Raw genomic sequence first — 16,450 nt, 5'->3', positions numbered from 1 at the left:
CCCTTGGGTTTATTATTCCCTTGGGTTTATAATATCAATCCCTCACATTATGAGTAAGATTGTCTGGATATGAAGATCAACCATGGTCAATAACCATGGTAACATTATCACAAAGATTGTCTCTTGATCCAACGTCACATTGTCATAACATGGTTATCCATGTTCAACCATTATCCAATAGCACATTGTGAGAAAGGTTCTATCAATATGAAAATCAATCATGGTCAACCATACTCTAACGTCGTAGGCTGACAAATATTTTGTCAATAAAAAAAGCAACCATGGCCAACCATGATTAACCATGTTTATTTTATAGTTTATATTATTTATCTTAGGGTTTATATATCTCGGGTTTAAAATATTTATCCCTTGGGTTTAATATCATTCCCTTGTGACAAAAAATATTTCAGTGAAAATCACATAGGAGAAAATATCTTATGTGATTTTCATCGAAAGATATTTTGGCATACATATTATGGATCATAGAATCCTAAATTTAAAAATTATTCCCTTATGTTTATAATCCCTTGGGTTTATAATCAACCACGGTCCAATGTCGCATTCTGGCAAATATTCTCTCGATGTGGAAATAAATCATGATCAAGCACGCTCAACCATCATTCAACATCATAATGTGACAAGGATTGTCTCAATATGAAAATCAAGCATGGTCAAACATGGCCAACCATGTTTATTTTAGTGTTTATAACATTTATCTTCGCTTTTATATACCTTTTGTCTATAATATTAGTCCCTTGGGTTTAATATTATTCAACCATGGAAAACCATGTTTTATAAAATCAATCATGGTCAATCATTGTCCAATGTCACATTGCGACAAAGATTGTCTCAATATGAAAATCAACCATTGTCTCAAACATGTTCCAACTTCACATTATGACAAATATTGACTTAATATGATAATCATGGTCAACCTTGGACAACCATGGTCAACCATGTTTTATAAAATAAAACATGGTCAATCATGGTCAACCAAGGTTGAATGTCACATTGTCACAAAGATTGTGTTGATACGAAAATAAACCATGGTGAAGCATGGTCAACCATGGTCCAACATAGCATTCTGACAAGCGTTGTCTCAAAATGAAAATCATCCATGGCCAATAATGGACAACCATGTTTATTTTAGTGTTTATAATATTTATCTTAGGGTTTATATACCTTGGGTTTATAATTTTTATCCCTTGGTTTATTATTCCCTTGGGCTTATAATATCAATCCCTTGGGTTTATTAATCTAAGGGTGTATATTCCTAGGGTTTATTATTATTCCCTTAGATTTATAATCCCTTGGGTTTTTAGTATTACTCCCTACGATTTATTATTCCTTTCGTTTTTTAATATTAATCATCATCAGCCATGTTTTATAAATTCAACCATGATCAATGATGGTCTAATGTTGCATTGTGATGAATATTGTCTCTGTATGAGAATAAACCATATTAGTCCCTTGGGATTAATATTATTCCATTCAGTTTGTAATCCCTTCCGGTTTTAGTATTAATCCCTTCAATTTATAATAACAATCCCTTGGGTTTATAATATTAATCATGGTTAACCATGGTCAATCATAGCCAACCATTCTCAACCATGGTTGAATGTTGCATTGTGAAAATCATTGGCTTAATATGTAAATAAACTATGGTCAACCATGGTCCAACGTCGCGTTATTCATTATTATAAACCCATGGTATGTAAACCCAAAGATAAATATTATAAACACTAAACCAAACATGGTTGACCATGGTTGGTTTGTATATTCAGTCAATCCTTGGAGCATGGTTGAGCATCCTTCACAATCACTGTCATAACATTGGAACATCATTGGACATGGTTGATTCTCATATTGAGACAATATTCGTTAGAATCCGATGTTGGATCATGGTTGACCATGATTGAATTTATCAAACATAGTTGACACTAAAATAAAAAATGGTTGTCCATGATCGAACCTTTTTTCTTTCAGTGTCTATAATATTTATCATAGGGTTTATATACCACCAATTTTATGATATTTTTCTCTTCGGTTTAATTTTATTCCCTTGGCTTGATAATCACTTGGGGTTTTATCATTAATCCCTTGAGTTTATAATTCCCTTGGGTTTATAATATCCATCACTAGGGTTTATTATTCTGTTGGGTTTATAATATCAATCCCTTGTGTTTATTATTCCCTTTGGTTTATAATATGAATATTTTTGGTTAATTATTATGTTGAGTTTATAATATGTATTTTTTGGATTATATACCTTTGCCTTCTTAACTTTTATCACTTGGATTTATTATTCCCTTCTGCTTATAATATCATTCTGAGGGTTTTATCCAAGGATTGAGTGAATATGGAAACCAATCATGCTCAAACATTTTTCATCTTAGTGTCTAAAATATTTATTTTAGTGTTTATATACCACTAAGTTTATGATATTCCTCCCTTGGGTTTAATTTCATTCCATTGAGTTCATAATCCCTTGGGGGTTTAGTATTAATACCCTAAGTTTATAATTCCCTTGGGTTTATAATATGAATCCATTGAGTTTATTATTCCATTGGTTTTATAATATCAATCCCTTGGGTTTATAGTATAAATCCATTGGGTTTATTTTTCCCTTGGGTTTATAATATTTATCTTTGTGGTTATATGCCTTGCCCTTTTAACTTTTATCACTTGGTTTTAATATTACCTTTTGTTTATAATATCAATCACATGGGTTTATTAATGAAACAATCCATATTTCTAGGGTTTAATATTATTCCCTTACGTTTATAATCCCTTGGTTTTTTAGTATTAATCTGTAGGGTTTATTATTCCCTTGGGTTTATAATATGAATCATGGTGAAGCATGTTTGATAAATTCAATCATGGACAACCATGATCCAATGTCAGATTATGATGAATATTGTCTCAATATGAGAATCAACCATGTCCAATGATGGTCCAATGTCACATTGTGACAATGATTGTGTGGGATGCTCAACCATGCTCTAAGGATTGACTCAATATGGAAACCAACCGTGCTAAACCATGGTCAACCATGTTTATTTTAGTGTTTATAATATTTATCGTAGGTTTTATATGCCTTGGGTTTATAATATTTGTCCCTTGGGGATAATATTATTCTGTTGGGTTTATAATATCAATCCATTGGGTTTATTATTCCCTTGGGTTTATATTATGAATCATGATCAACCATAGTCAACCATCGCCAATTTTCGTGAACCATGGTCATCCATGTTCGAATGTCACATTCTGACAATGATTCTCTCAATATGAAAATCAACCATGGTCAACAATGGTCGAACGTCACATTATGACAAAGATTATATTGATATGAAAATCAATCATTATCTCAACCATCGTTCAACGTCACATTATCAATATGGTAATCATGGTCAACCTTTTTCGACCATGGTCAACCATGTTTTTTAAAGTCAAACATGGTTATACATGTTCAATCATGGTAAACCATGGTCAATCATTTTTATTTAAGTGTTTATAATATTTATCTTTCAGTTTATATACCTTGGGTTTTTAATAATAATCTCTTTGGTTTAATATTATTCCCCTGGGTTCATAATCCCTTGGGGTTTTTGTATTAATCCCTTAGGTTTACTTTTTCCCTTTGCTTTTTAATATCAATCCCTTAGGTTTATTATTCCATTGGGTTTATAATATCAATCCCTAGGGTTTATTATTCCCTTTGGTTAATAATGTTTATCTTTGGGTTTACATACCTTGGGATTTTAATTTATATCTGTTGGATTTATTATTGCCTTGGGTTTATAATATCGATGCCTCCAGTTTACTAATATAAGGGTTCATATTTCTATGGTTTAATATTATTCCCTAACGTTTAGAATCCCTTTGGTTTTTTGCATTAATATGTATGGTTTTTTGTTCATGTAGCCAAGCCCATTGATTGGCTTCTGTTTATTAATCTTAGGGTTCATATTTTAAATTATTTGGGTTTTTAGTATTAATCTATAGTGTTTTTAGTACATGTACTCAAGCCCATTAATATGTACATTAGTGTATATAGTTAAGTACGTCAATGTACATTTCAACACATTTACATATTAATTTACATTTGAATACATTAATATACTGATATGCATAATAATGGTCATTACATATATATAAATGGAGATTTTTGTATATGGAAGTTCATATAAATGTATATGTTCATATATAATTAATGGACAATATTGTATATTAATGTGTATTTATAAATATGATTATATACATTAATGTGCATTTGAATACATTGATATATTAATTTACATTAAAATACATTAATATATTGACATGCACAACAATGTTGATATAAGATTATCCACATTAATTAATATAATTGTGGTAATAAATAAAATAACAAAATATACAATAATTTTTTTTTTCTCAGTTCTTATGTAAAAATGTTTAAGACCTTTTCCACCTATATTCCATGAATTGCGTCCATTTCAAAACAACAAAACTTATATTATTTAATCTTTTATTTAATGTTCATTATCAGCTATTTACTATGATATCGAATATTATCACTAAAATACTAAACTTAATTGAAGTTATTACACGAACAATTACTTTTTTCGATATGACCTGGTGTAGTCCTCCTTCAAGCTGTTGTTCTAGTTGTTGCAACTCCTTCATAGTTAGTCCGTCGAGATCTTCGCCCAAAAGATGCCTTCGCACAATTTGACATTTTAAATTAGAATGTTTAAAGCTGAAAATATAAATGTTGTTTAGTTTCGTAAGAAAAATTACCTGTTGCATCTTTGTAAGCTTTCAACCTTTTCCTTCAATTGCGTGAACTCCATGTTTGAATCCTGCGCTCACCCGTCCAAAGCTTTTTAAGGTTAAACATAAAAAGACATGGAATTATAAAAAATAATTAGTTAACTAATAAACGAATTAATAACCGACATTTTTAATTGCATTGTTCCCTTTTAGTTAAATAATAACCGACATCTTTAAAGTGAATTAATAAACGAACCATTTTTAGTTTACTATGACATCAAGGAAAACAAATATTATTATAAAGCAAAACCAATTTCACACCCAGAGATGGTGCTAAAAAATAAAGGGATCACTATTCTTATTAAAAACCGAGGACTAATTAAATGGTTTATGTATCGTATTTAAAAAGAATCTTTAAACAGAAGACTTTACGAAGATATAAGTTTATGTGTCGGAGGAACATTATGAAGAATTATGTGGCCATGAATCCTTGGAACGTATTACTCTTTGATAAGAAATTGAACAAACAAATGCCTTACTTATGTATAAACACATGATTGACGTCATTTACAAAGGTAAAGATTACTCAATTTTCTCATAGGGAAGAGATTGTTTGAGGCTTTTCTTGAATAGAGTGTGAATGATGTTGCTTTTATTGTTTCTGTTATTTTAATTTCTTATAAATTTTGAAAATAAAGGATGTCAATTTATCAATGCGCAGAGAAAGCTACATGAAGTCGTTATTGGTGTTATCAACTATATGCTTCCCAAAGCACTTCATCGATGTATTGCAACTACTGCAGAAGCATTCGAATGCAATGTCCTTTGATTGATATGTGCACTAAATGTGGGTTGTTAGAAGATGCACACCATATAAATGATCAGATAAAAAGTGTTTGAACGAATAGATGGTATCAATGAAGATGTAAGAGTGGCTTTATTCTAAAACAGTTTTATTAATAATGTTGTACGTCAAATCATGTTAAAGGTCTTTCATAGCGAGAACCTTAATCATGTGGGTGAAATCCATTGACTATGTGGTAGACACAAATAATAGACTAGAGATCATGCACGATATCATTATGGATTAGAAGCAATTATTATTTAAACAAGGAAGCAGAAGAACCACCGGTTTCTTATGCAACGTTAGAAGCAGATACTTCATTGCAGTCTGCAAAGTATTTTCCTGATATGGCTTTCAAATTCGGATGAACTGCAACATAGCAGGTTGTAGATGCCGCCTGTTACAGATATTGATTTAAAGATAAGCTGCAAAATACGTCATTCTTATAACCCTGGTTTCCCTTGAATTTTTTTCGGAAATAAATAGTTTCTGTGAAAATTAAGGAATAACAGGTACAAGAAGCGAGTTAAAACATTTAAAGAATTCAATAAAAAGGCTATAGAAAGTAGCTGTATGAGAGATCTTACCTGAGAAATCGATTCGAGAGTCAGTCCGGCCCCGGGACGCCCAGAGCCGATGTTTTAACAGGGTTACTTGCTGTTAACAAAGTTACATGCTGGATGGTCTCTGTTGGCTCCCCTACCTTAACATCTAGCAAGCGGCCACATCAAACTGCACAGCTGTTGTGCATGTAGCATGCACAGCTGCTGTGCATGTAGCATGCACAGCCCCTGCATGCACAACAGCTGCCTCCAAATACGCTGCAATGTATAAAAGTTTAAACAGGCCTAATTAAAATTCCAAACATCGCAAAGTAATGCTAGCATTAATCGCTGAATACTTGCAAAACGTTGACGGTCACGCATAAGGAACTAGGCCTAAATAGCAATTTAGGCTATGGTCGGGCCTCTTCCGCCTCGGGAAGAGGCCAAATAAGATGGCGAAGGATGGCGAAAGATAGCGAAGGAGTGAGTGCAAATGAAACTTAGGCATATCCCCGCTCTAACCGCCGTATAACAGAGAAGGAAAGGGGTGAACTAATGCTAAGTCGAGGTCCTATCAATTACTATAGTCCCTGCCGGATGCCAGATGGCAAGGACTAATAACAAAGACTTAATGAATTTTTTTATTATCCAATTAGTGCATATGAAATGACAACACTCAATTTGGTTCTGTATCTACATAGAGTAGTGGATATTAGAGCACATTCAGCCCAAAACAACAATATTTTTATTAATATATAACAATATTAATCCATAAATATAGACTGAGAAATCAAATATTCTCATTAACGATAGAGAGTTAAACGAGAATACCAATATTCTCCCTTTAAGGATAGTGGTGGTAACTAATGCCCTATTAGAAGGAATGAAGATCATGCATGGATATAATGCTTCAATTCCAAACGAGAAATTGGCAATCCATGCTAATTTTATCCATCTTAATTTTTTTATTATATATAGTTACTCCTTCTGACACTTTGTTTAAAGTACATGGTTAGAATTGATATGAAGCGAGAAAAAAATGTCAAAAAAAAAAAAAAAAAAAACCTATATCATAAATGTCTTTATATTCTCTTCTTTCTGGACTTTTGTGAATACTCTCATAAGATAGAACCTTTTTTCGTTACGATGAATAAGAAACTAGTTCTTGTCCCGGCAAAAGAAATTACAAAATTAAGAAGATGAAATTATTAGAATGGGAATGCGGTTGAGGAAAACCTGTCTAGAGACAAAGATGTTGTGGTTTTTGATAAGGAAATTATGAAATCCATTCTATTTTCAGTTTAGTTAAGTTTATTTAAATAATTGTAATTGACTTAATGAAATAAATTAAGAAATAGGTAATCTTTTATTTAATTTATTATGATGTTAGTTGTTACATGGATAGTAGTGATATATAGTTACAATGCAGAGATGTTTTATGTAAAAAAAATTGTAAAAACTTAAAATTTATATAAATACAAATTAAAAATAAATATATTTGAATAATAATATTATTATCAATTTGATTATATTAATTTTTTTTTTTTTAAATGATTACTAAATTAAAAATTAATGGGAATCTATGATAATTTATTAAATTGAAAGCAAAACTTATTTTCTTCATTAAATTTCTCTCTAATTGAAAATAATGTTCAAACAACAATGGGTCTCATCCCTATAGTAAATACTGGTGAAAGTGTGAAAATGAGTTAGTGATAACATTATTTTCTCATATTCACATGTCACACCACTACCAATGAGGGTTAGGGATTAAAAGTGAAAATTGATATCCTCATTGATGGTTAGGAGGGCTGGGGATGGAAGAGAAAAATAATATCCTAATTTACGGTTAGGTGGGGATGAAACCAGGAAAACATTAGTATATAATTCCACCATAAATATACTTTCAACCATCACTTGGTCTAATAGTAATACTTTTGATGATTCTAGTAATTTTTATGGAGTGGAATAATTAGGATTTAGTTTTAAGCTCTCAAACTTCATAAATTTACCCCTCAAATAGCTTCTTTGAACTCACCCATTGCAACAACCAATCTCCATTATAGGTCTACTTCTTTATCTCCTTCACATTCAACATCCCACTACATGGTGAAAACTTCTTATTTGACTATTCGAAAAGCCTTGTTTTGATGAATCTAGTCATTTTTATGGAGTGGAATACTTAGGATTTAGTTTTAAATTCTAAATCTTGCATCAATTTCCCTCTCAAATAGCTTCTTTGAACTCACCCATTGCAACCACCAATCTCCATTATAGGTTTACTATTTTATCTCCTTCATATTCAACATCCCAAAGCATGGTGAGAACTTATTCTTTGACCATTCCAAAAGCCTTTGTAGTACCCAACTCTCATGGAAGAAGCTCTTCTACAAAATATTGCAGGTGGAATTCCTGTCTAATGAACTCCTAGACTTTCCTTACATCATGTAGCGGTAAAAGGAGAATTCATTGGAAGCTATATTATGAATATTACACATGATTCACAAAGCTTTTAACTATCCATCACAATTGGGAAGGAGTCAATAGTGAAGCGGTATTTTTAGAAACACCATTCTATTATTCTCCATTGCAATGGTATTTATAAAAACTATGTACCAACTCCAAAAGATGCCTTGCACTCGCAAACCAAGAATATCTAGAGATGCTTATAGCTACCCCTATGGTAATGGATTCTTCATTATGGATCTAAGTTAGTAGAAGATAGGTACCTTAGTTTCATGGTATTTCCATCACCATTGGGAAGGAGTCAATAATGAAGTGGTATTTTTAGAAACACTATTCTATTATTTTCCATTCCAATTGTCTTAACAAAAACTATGTACCAACACCAAAAGATGCCTTGCACTTGTAAACAAGGAATATGGAGAGATGCTTATATCTACCCCTATGGTAATGGATTCTTCATTATGGAATTAAGTCAGTAGAAGATAGGTATCATAGTTTCATGGTATTTCCTTTGTTCCATGTTTTTAAGGGGAATTTGGTGTTTTTGGGAATAATTAGACTCAAATTTTTAATCTAGGTTGATGTTCTCCATTGACATTTATCATTTAGCTAATAGACCTAATTTACCTTTATATTTTAAAGAAAATCATGATTTTCATTGTGCTATGAAGAATAATTTTTATAAATTTAAGTTTATGAGTCAGAATGTATATCATTTTTTAGTACTAAATATTTTATCAAAGTATATAAAAAAAAAAAATTGAATAAATGCATTTTTACCTAAAAGAAAATCTGCATGAAAGAATCAACCTAGCGCAAAAATTAGATTATGAGCTAGTAAATTTTGATTATGAGCTAGTAAACTTTCTTTGTAGGGAATGCGTTGAAACATAAAAAATAAAATTAAAAAAACCCTCTTTAATATGGACCCTCTTTAGTGTGATAAAGATCTGCATGAAAGAATAAACCTAGGAACAAAAATTAGATTTTGAGCTCGTAAACTTTGATTATGTGCTAGTAAACTTTCTTCGTAAACTTTGCGTTGAAACCTAACAAATAAAATAAAAAAAATACCTCTTTAATATGGACCCTAAGCTCATCCAATAATAAAAATTTCATCAAAATCTTATGATTTGGTGTGATGAAAGCCCGTCATTTGATCAATGAGGGTCACCAACATCTAGAGATCACTACAGTCAATAGATAAATGAACTAGGCCTATTATTTTCGAAATTATTCATGAAGTCAATAATCTATTTGTTGTGCCCCACCTTTATATATGTTCATATATCCGCTCTCCCCTCCCCCAACAAACTCAAAAAGTCATTAGAACGCCCTCCCAAAGTAAAGTTTGATATTTCCTAGTTCACCAAGAGGTGTAAGTTAGATAAGATAATTTTTTTATGGAATAACACAACGAAGGGATCACGAAACCCTCACTAAGTCACCCATATATATAAGATAGTGGTTAATGAAAATGGGAGTAGGAAGAACTTATTTATTTATTCAATATCTAAAAAATTAATATATAGTGGTTGTTAAGAAGAAAACATGCATTCTACCCCAATAATGAATGTAGTTAGAAATCATCGTTGCAACTTACTTTAGATATGTCTAGTTTATCTACGTTATATTATATTAATTCATTTCCGTGCTATCCATGTCAAACATGTTTTCATACATTTACTCAGAGAAAAAGAATGCTTAGGCCTTGGTTAACTCCAAACTTTTTTATACATAAGAAACATTCCCCATATCTTTATCATTTTCATTTCCATCATTTACAATGTTTAATTATGTTTATATTGTGTATACGAAAAAATTAAATCTAACTATTAATTTCACCTCCACTCACACCTTTATTGAGGGGAGGGAAGAGCGTGTGGTGTAAAGGGAGGTATGAAGTTGGTAAATGATAATATTAATCTCAAAATTTAAACATTAATAGGTTTCAATAGTTCTATGATACTACTATAATTTATTAGACTTAAAAAGAAACTTAAATATGATGTTTAAGTAATTTCCATAATAAATTAATTATATATATTTATATATCAAGCGTTTAATGTTAACATGCACCTTTATCACAGTGCAACAACAAATATTTCTGACCTACGTAACCAATGACCACTATTGATATTGATGGTGAAAATGTGAAAATTATATATTATTTTCTTTCTTTTATTACTTACCACTGCCTTAAACAAGGGTGTTAGATGAAAATTGGAAAACAAAGAATTGGTGTAAGGTGGTCAAATGAATGAAACTAGCAATTTCATCAAATGTTGTAAAGGAAACACCATAAGGCAATAGTGTAGGAAAGAGTAGAATTAAATTGTTACTCTTCCATGATGAGAGTGAAGGTGTCATTAGATGTTGCCAAAGGGTGTAAGTAGAATTTTCGATCTTAGTTAAAAACGAGGTTCTTAGGAATTACATCATTGACATGACAAGAGAATCCATAATACCAGGTTCTCTCTTTTCTATTATTTTGTGTATTTTCCAAAGAATGCATTGTAGAGATAGAAATGATCTATATCCTTAGAAACTATTGACCAAAAAAACTTGATTTGGTCTTTTGGTTAAACATCCATATGATTTTAGACTGGAGACACTTGTGTTCAAAGTATTTTCCTGAATGGTTGGAATTTATCCACACCCTATTTGTATATGACAACTTTATTTGGGATTCAATATATCTTGGAATTGATATAACTCTCTTGGGTTTCATTCAAATCCATTTACGTTGTTCCCCCAATTAAAACTCTAGAAAACATTTGTATCATTCAGTCTATGGACTAGATCATAGTGACCAACATCTAATGATTTTGGATAAATTGCAAGAAGATCAAGTTGAAGCCAAAATATGAATCTTTTCAACTCAAGGATGTTGAAAATTTCAAATTACAATACTCTACCACAAGTATGGCAAATTTGAATAATGAAGATCAACACATTTGGTCTTTGAATCATAGAAAGAACTATGATCCTAGAGTAGGATACTAAAGCCCTTTCAATTGATGATATTCACAACTCACGAACAAGTGATTAATGTTTCTTTAAAAATTGAAATGTATGTCCAAATAAAAATGTTCATGAGTTCACTTTCAACTAATAAAGTTTAACATAGAACATCCATTAAAAAAGTCACTAATTAGTTAGCTCATCCTCTTTGGTTCATATTTTACTTTCAAAGAAAAATAAAGGTACCTTCAAAATTGTTGAATGAATTTGAAGAGAAACACTTCTCTGAAAAGTTTGATGAGATTTGTAAAGGTGGACATTAATACATTCTCAACCTCTACTATTTTTTAAAACTATTTATATTAGATTAATTTTTTCAATATTTGATGAAATTAAATTTAAATTTTATAAGAAAAATAAAGTTATAATTAAATTAGGAATTTTAAATTCAAATAAAAATAAATCAACCATTTATAAATTGTATATAGATAAAACATTATTTCAAAAATAATTATAATTCTAAATTGAACCAAAATAAATTTAAAATGATATAATTGAAAGTATTCAAACTTAAATTGCTCTTAATGAATATAGATGATAGTTAAGGATGACCTTATTGAGGGATAAGAGAGTTAGTTAGTGAATATATGTTTCTTAAGTGACAATGGTGATTGTAACAGTAGTTCCCTATGGGTTTGTGCCTTTTCGATTAGAGCTTTTAAAATCTAATACAATTCGAAATTAAATAGGCTTGAATCAAGATGAAGAACACATACCGCATGGAGCAATAACCTATCTGTAATATTTTGACATTGTGATAAAATATAAAAAAGGAACCATATTTTTTTTTATACCACTAACAAAATGATTGATACCCTGCAATAATTTACATGCGTTTTTGATATTGTGTGTCCAAAAATAATGAAATAGTAGATTTAATAGAAACGAATAATTGGAAGGAAAAGGATCAGTGGAAGGTTCGAGTATCCAATATTCATTCACTAAATTTAACGGAATTGAATTGAATTGAGGTGTGGTTTGCATTTGGTAGGTGGTCCCTAGGGGAATCTCTTAGTGTCTGGATAGTAATCATAAATCATGTAGTTCTTTCATATTCCAAAGTGTCCTCTGCAGTTGTGTCAAATGAAGAAGTAGCAACAAGATTGAAATTGTGGAAGGATGCAACAAGGAGAGACTTAGTCTAGTCGATCTTCTTAAGCGCACCTTTGGTTGTGCAATTCTCTACATTCCAAAGTCTTGAATAGACCCTCATTACTTGGAAATTGGGATAATGATAATTTCCATCCACTTTACCGAACTTTGTCTCCCTGTTCTTAAACACTCGAACAAGAGTCCCGTCTATAGAAAATATGAAGAACAATAAGCATGAATTCCACAATCATGTTAGTTTGATAGGTCACTGTATTGTATTTCATTATATTATACTGAATGAAAAAGAACGAATGAAAAGAATGATTAGAATACATACATGATTTTATTTGACTTCCAAAGAACAGAGTAAGTGTGGAAATGAAAGGTTGGGTTGAACCACAAGTAAAATTTTTGCTCATGCCTACCAAGTCCTTGAGCAAAGACATTAGTGTACATAATACGAGGATCTCTAGAGACGTTTGCCATAAATTGAAAGTTTCTTTCAATTTTTTTTAGGACCTTGAGATGATATTTGTATAGAGCCATAACAACAAAAACATTTTAGCCGAAGTTATACTTTTAGTTTAATGAACCAAGGTAGAGTTGTGAGTTTCCAACTTCATTTTCATATCAATTTTGGAAAATAGATACTCTTACTTGGATTAAATACCACAACTTGTCATCAAAGAAGAATATATTAATTGAAGTTAATTGAGAGACAAAATTGTATCTAGAAGAATAAGCGAAGAAGAAGAACAAAGTATGATGGCATGATAAATTCAAATATTACCTCAAGAGAGATCAAGAGTAAACTGCAATTGTTGTCCATTTTCCAGGATTTTAGCATTATCATTTCCCCATGTGATATCGAAATCATTGTAGAAGTTTTCATAAACGAGACATGTTAAGGAGGCTAACAAAAGAAAGAGGAGTTTAATGGGTGTCTCCATGTAAATTATGGTTTGGGAATAAGTTAGGTGAAGAGTTCGTGATGCATAGAAGTGATTCAAGAAACCAGAGAAGTGAAGTTGAATCACTGTGTGCAAAAGATAAATGTGGAATGTTAGTGTGGATGATGAATGGGTTTGGGTTGAGTGGGTTAATATAAAGAGGAGGTAGGTAAGTCCATACGAATTACTTGTGGGAAAGGGACGGAGGAAGGAAACATCCAGAAAATCTAGCTAGCTGATTCCCAGTATTTCGCTCCTCATGTGTGGAGGGAAGGAAGGATGGAAACTTCACAAAAAGAGATAGCCATTTGATTCCCATACGTGGCTCTTTGCGTTTGGTTTTTAGAATACAAATATTTCTGTATTTTTGGGTTCTAACCCATCACTACACATCTTTTCCCATCTTTGTGCTTCCGATTTACAACTCATCCAACTGTCATTTTCACTTTCATGAACAAACACAACAAAGGAAAGAGTGTAATTCCATTACTTCCTTCCACCCACACCCACCACCAACCATGTTTAATAATTTCTCTATTTTTATAGTGTCAACTACTTCAATCATTTATGTGTTTTTATTACATTGGATTCACAAGGAAATATTTGGACTCCAAGTTGGACTTTCCACCCACTATAGGTCTCCTTGGACTTTAAATTTGAATACTTTCAATTTTATCATTTCAAATTTGTTTGGTTCAATTTGGAATTATAATTATTTTTGAAATAATTTTTTAGCTAAATACATTATATATGATTGATTTATGTTTTTTGTAATTTCAAATTCAAAATTTAATTATAAATTTAATTTAATTATAAAATATAAATTTAATTTCATAAAATATTGTAAAATTTTAAGTGATATAAATAGTTTTCAGAAAAGGTAAAGGTTGAGAAATTATTAAAGTCTACCTTTACAAATCTCATCAAAATAATCAAAGAAGTGTTTCTCTTTAAATTCATTCAACAATTTTGAAGATAACTTTATTTTTACATGGAGTGTTCAGAAAATGAAATTTGAACCAAGGAGTACGAGCTAACTAATTACTATCATTTTTTAAGGATGTTTTTTGTTAAAACTTTATTGGTTAAAAGTGAAGTCATGAAGATTTTTATTTGGACAAATATTTTAATTTCCATAGAAACTTTAATCAGTTGTTCATGTGTTGTTGATATCATCAATTAAAAGGGTTTTTGTATCCTACTCTATGCTCATCACCCTTTCTATGTTTCAAAGGCAAAATGTTTTGATATTCATTATTCAAATTTATCATACTTGTGGTAGAGTATGGTAATATGAGATTTTCAACATCCTTGAGTTCAAAATATTGATATTCTGGTTCATTTTGGCTTCAACTTGATCTTCATATAATTTCTCTAAATTCATTCGATGCAAGTCACTATGATCCGGTCCACAGACTGATAAAAAAGAGAATGACACAAATGTTTGCTACAGTTTGAATTTCGGGAACAATGTAAATGGATATGAATGAAACCCAAGAGAGCTATATCAATTGCAAGAAATCTTGAATCACAAAATAAATTTGGCATATACAAATCGGGTGTGGATAAATTCCAACCATTCAAGTAAGCAAACAATTCCAACACAAGTGTTTCCAATGCAAACACATATGGAAGGTATGCTGGTCAATAATTGCTATGGATAGAGATGTTTTCTATCTCTACAATGCATTCTTTGCCAACTACACTAAATAGCCAAAAAGTGAGAATCCTCATGTCATGCCAATGATGCAATTCTTGACACACCCTCTTTAACTAAGATCTAAAATTCTACTTACACCATTTGGAAACATCTAGTGACACTTTCATCGTCATCATGGAAAATTAACAATTTAATGCTACTCTTTCCTACACTACTTCCTTACTTCGTTTCTTTGCAACATTTAGTGAAATTGCTAATTGTAAAGGCTTATTAACAATTACTTTTGAATAAATTGTTTCGAAAAAATAAAGAAAAGAAAATAAACCTTAATCTAATTCTTGAAGAGAATGTCAAATCAAAAGCCAAAATGTGAATCATATGTGAGGGTCGCTCATTTAGTTCCTATTTTTTACTACATTCTAAACGTTGATTGCCAATGAAACTTGCCACTAGTACAATTTCAAGGGTCTGGATTTCTATCGAAGTGACATAAATATGTGATTTAACAAACTTGAAGTTACGGAACTCTAACGAATGTTTCCTAAATCAAGACGTTTATCTAAGCTTTTGAATACCGGTGATACATTTCCATGATATCATATAAAATTGACAAGATAACATGTAAGAACTGTTCTACTTATTAGTCCCTGCCATCTGGCATCCGGCAGGGACTATAGTAATCGATAGGACCCCGACTTAGCATTAGTTGACCCCTGCCCTTCTCTGTTATACGGCGGTTAGAGCGGGGATATGCTAAGTTTCGTTTGCACTCACTCTTTCGCCATCCTTCGCCATCTTATTTGGCCTCTTCCCGAGGCGGAAGAGGCCGGACCATAGCTTAAACTCGTATTTACGCACAATCGAGTGGCCCTGACCGTGTGCGGTTTCGTTTTAATGCTAACATTAATTCCTTAATGTTTAATGTTAAGTGCGAATGGGCATACATATGCTAAGGTTTGCTTGTTCTGCTGTTTTGCAGGTGTCGGCCGTATGCTAAAGGGTTGCATGGCGCGAGGTGTCCGCCTACCGGTTCAGGAGAGTCCCCAATATCAACAGCTCCGTGCCCAAAACCCCGTTCGGTTCGCTCGTCTCCTACACAGGGCACCAGTTTCAT

General features: G+C 31.5%; 1 protein-coding gene across 3 annotated transcripts in view; it reads right to left on the bottom strand.

Moving 5' to 3' along the window:
- Positions 1-16,450, bottom strand: part of LOC149261662 (MADS-box protein CMB1-like) — a 340,779-nt gene that overhangs the window by 122,030 nt on the left and 202,299 nt on the right. For 2 of the 3 annotated variants that reach the window (XM_089382167.1, XM_089382159.1), the window contains exons 3-4: positions 4,783-4,844; positions 4,603-4,702 (exon numbers count right to left, since the gene is read on the bottom strand). In XM_089382167.1, the coding sequence (XP_089238293.1) occupies positions 4,603-4,702; positions 4,783-4,844 (162 nt within the window). The remainder of the gene's footprint in view (positions 1-4,602; positions 4,703-4,782; positions 4,845-16,450) is intronic. The other variant, XM_089382164.1, reaches the window with a different exon arrangement.

This window comes from Pinus tabuliformis, chromosome 6, assembly GCF_031772625.1.
Source record: "Pinus tabuliformis cultivar Carrire ecotype Pingquan chromosome 6, CPIR1, whole genome shotgun sequence".
Lineage (NCBI taxonomy): Eukaryota > Viridiplantae > Streptophyta > Pinopsida > Pinales > Pinaceae > Pinus > Pinus tabuliformis.
This window is presented reverse-complemented; position numbering and strand designations above follow the sequence as displayed.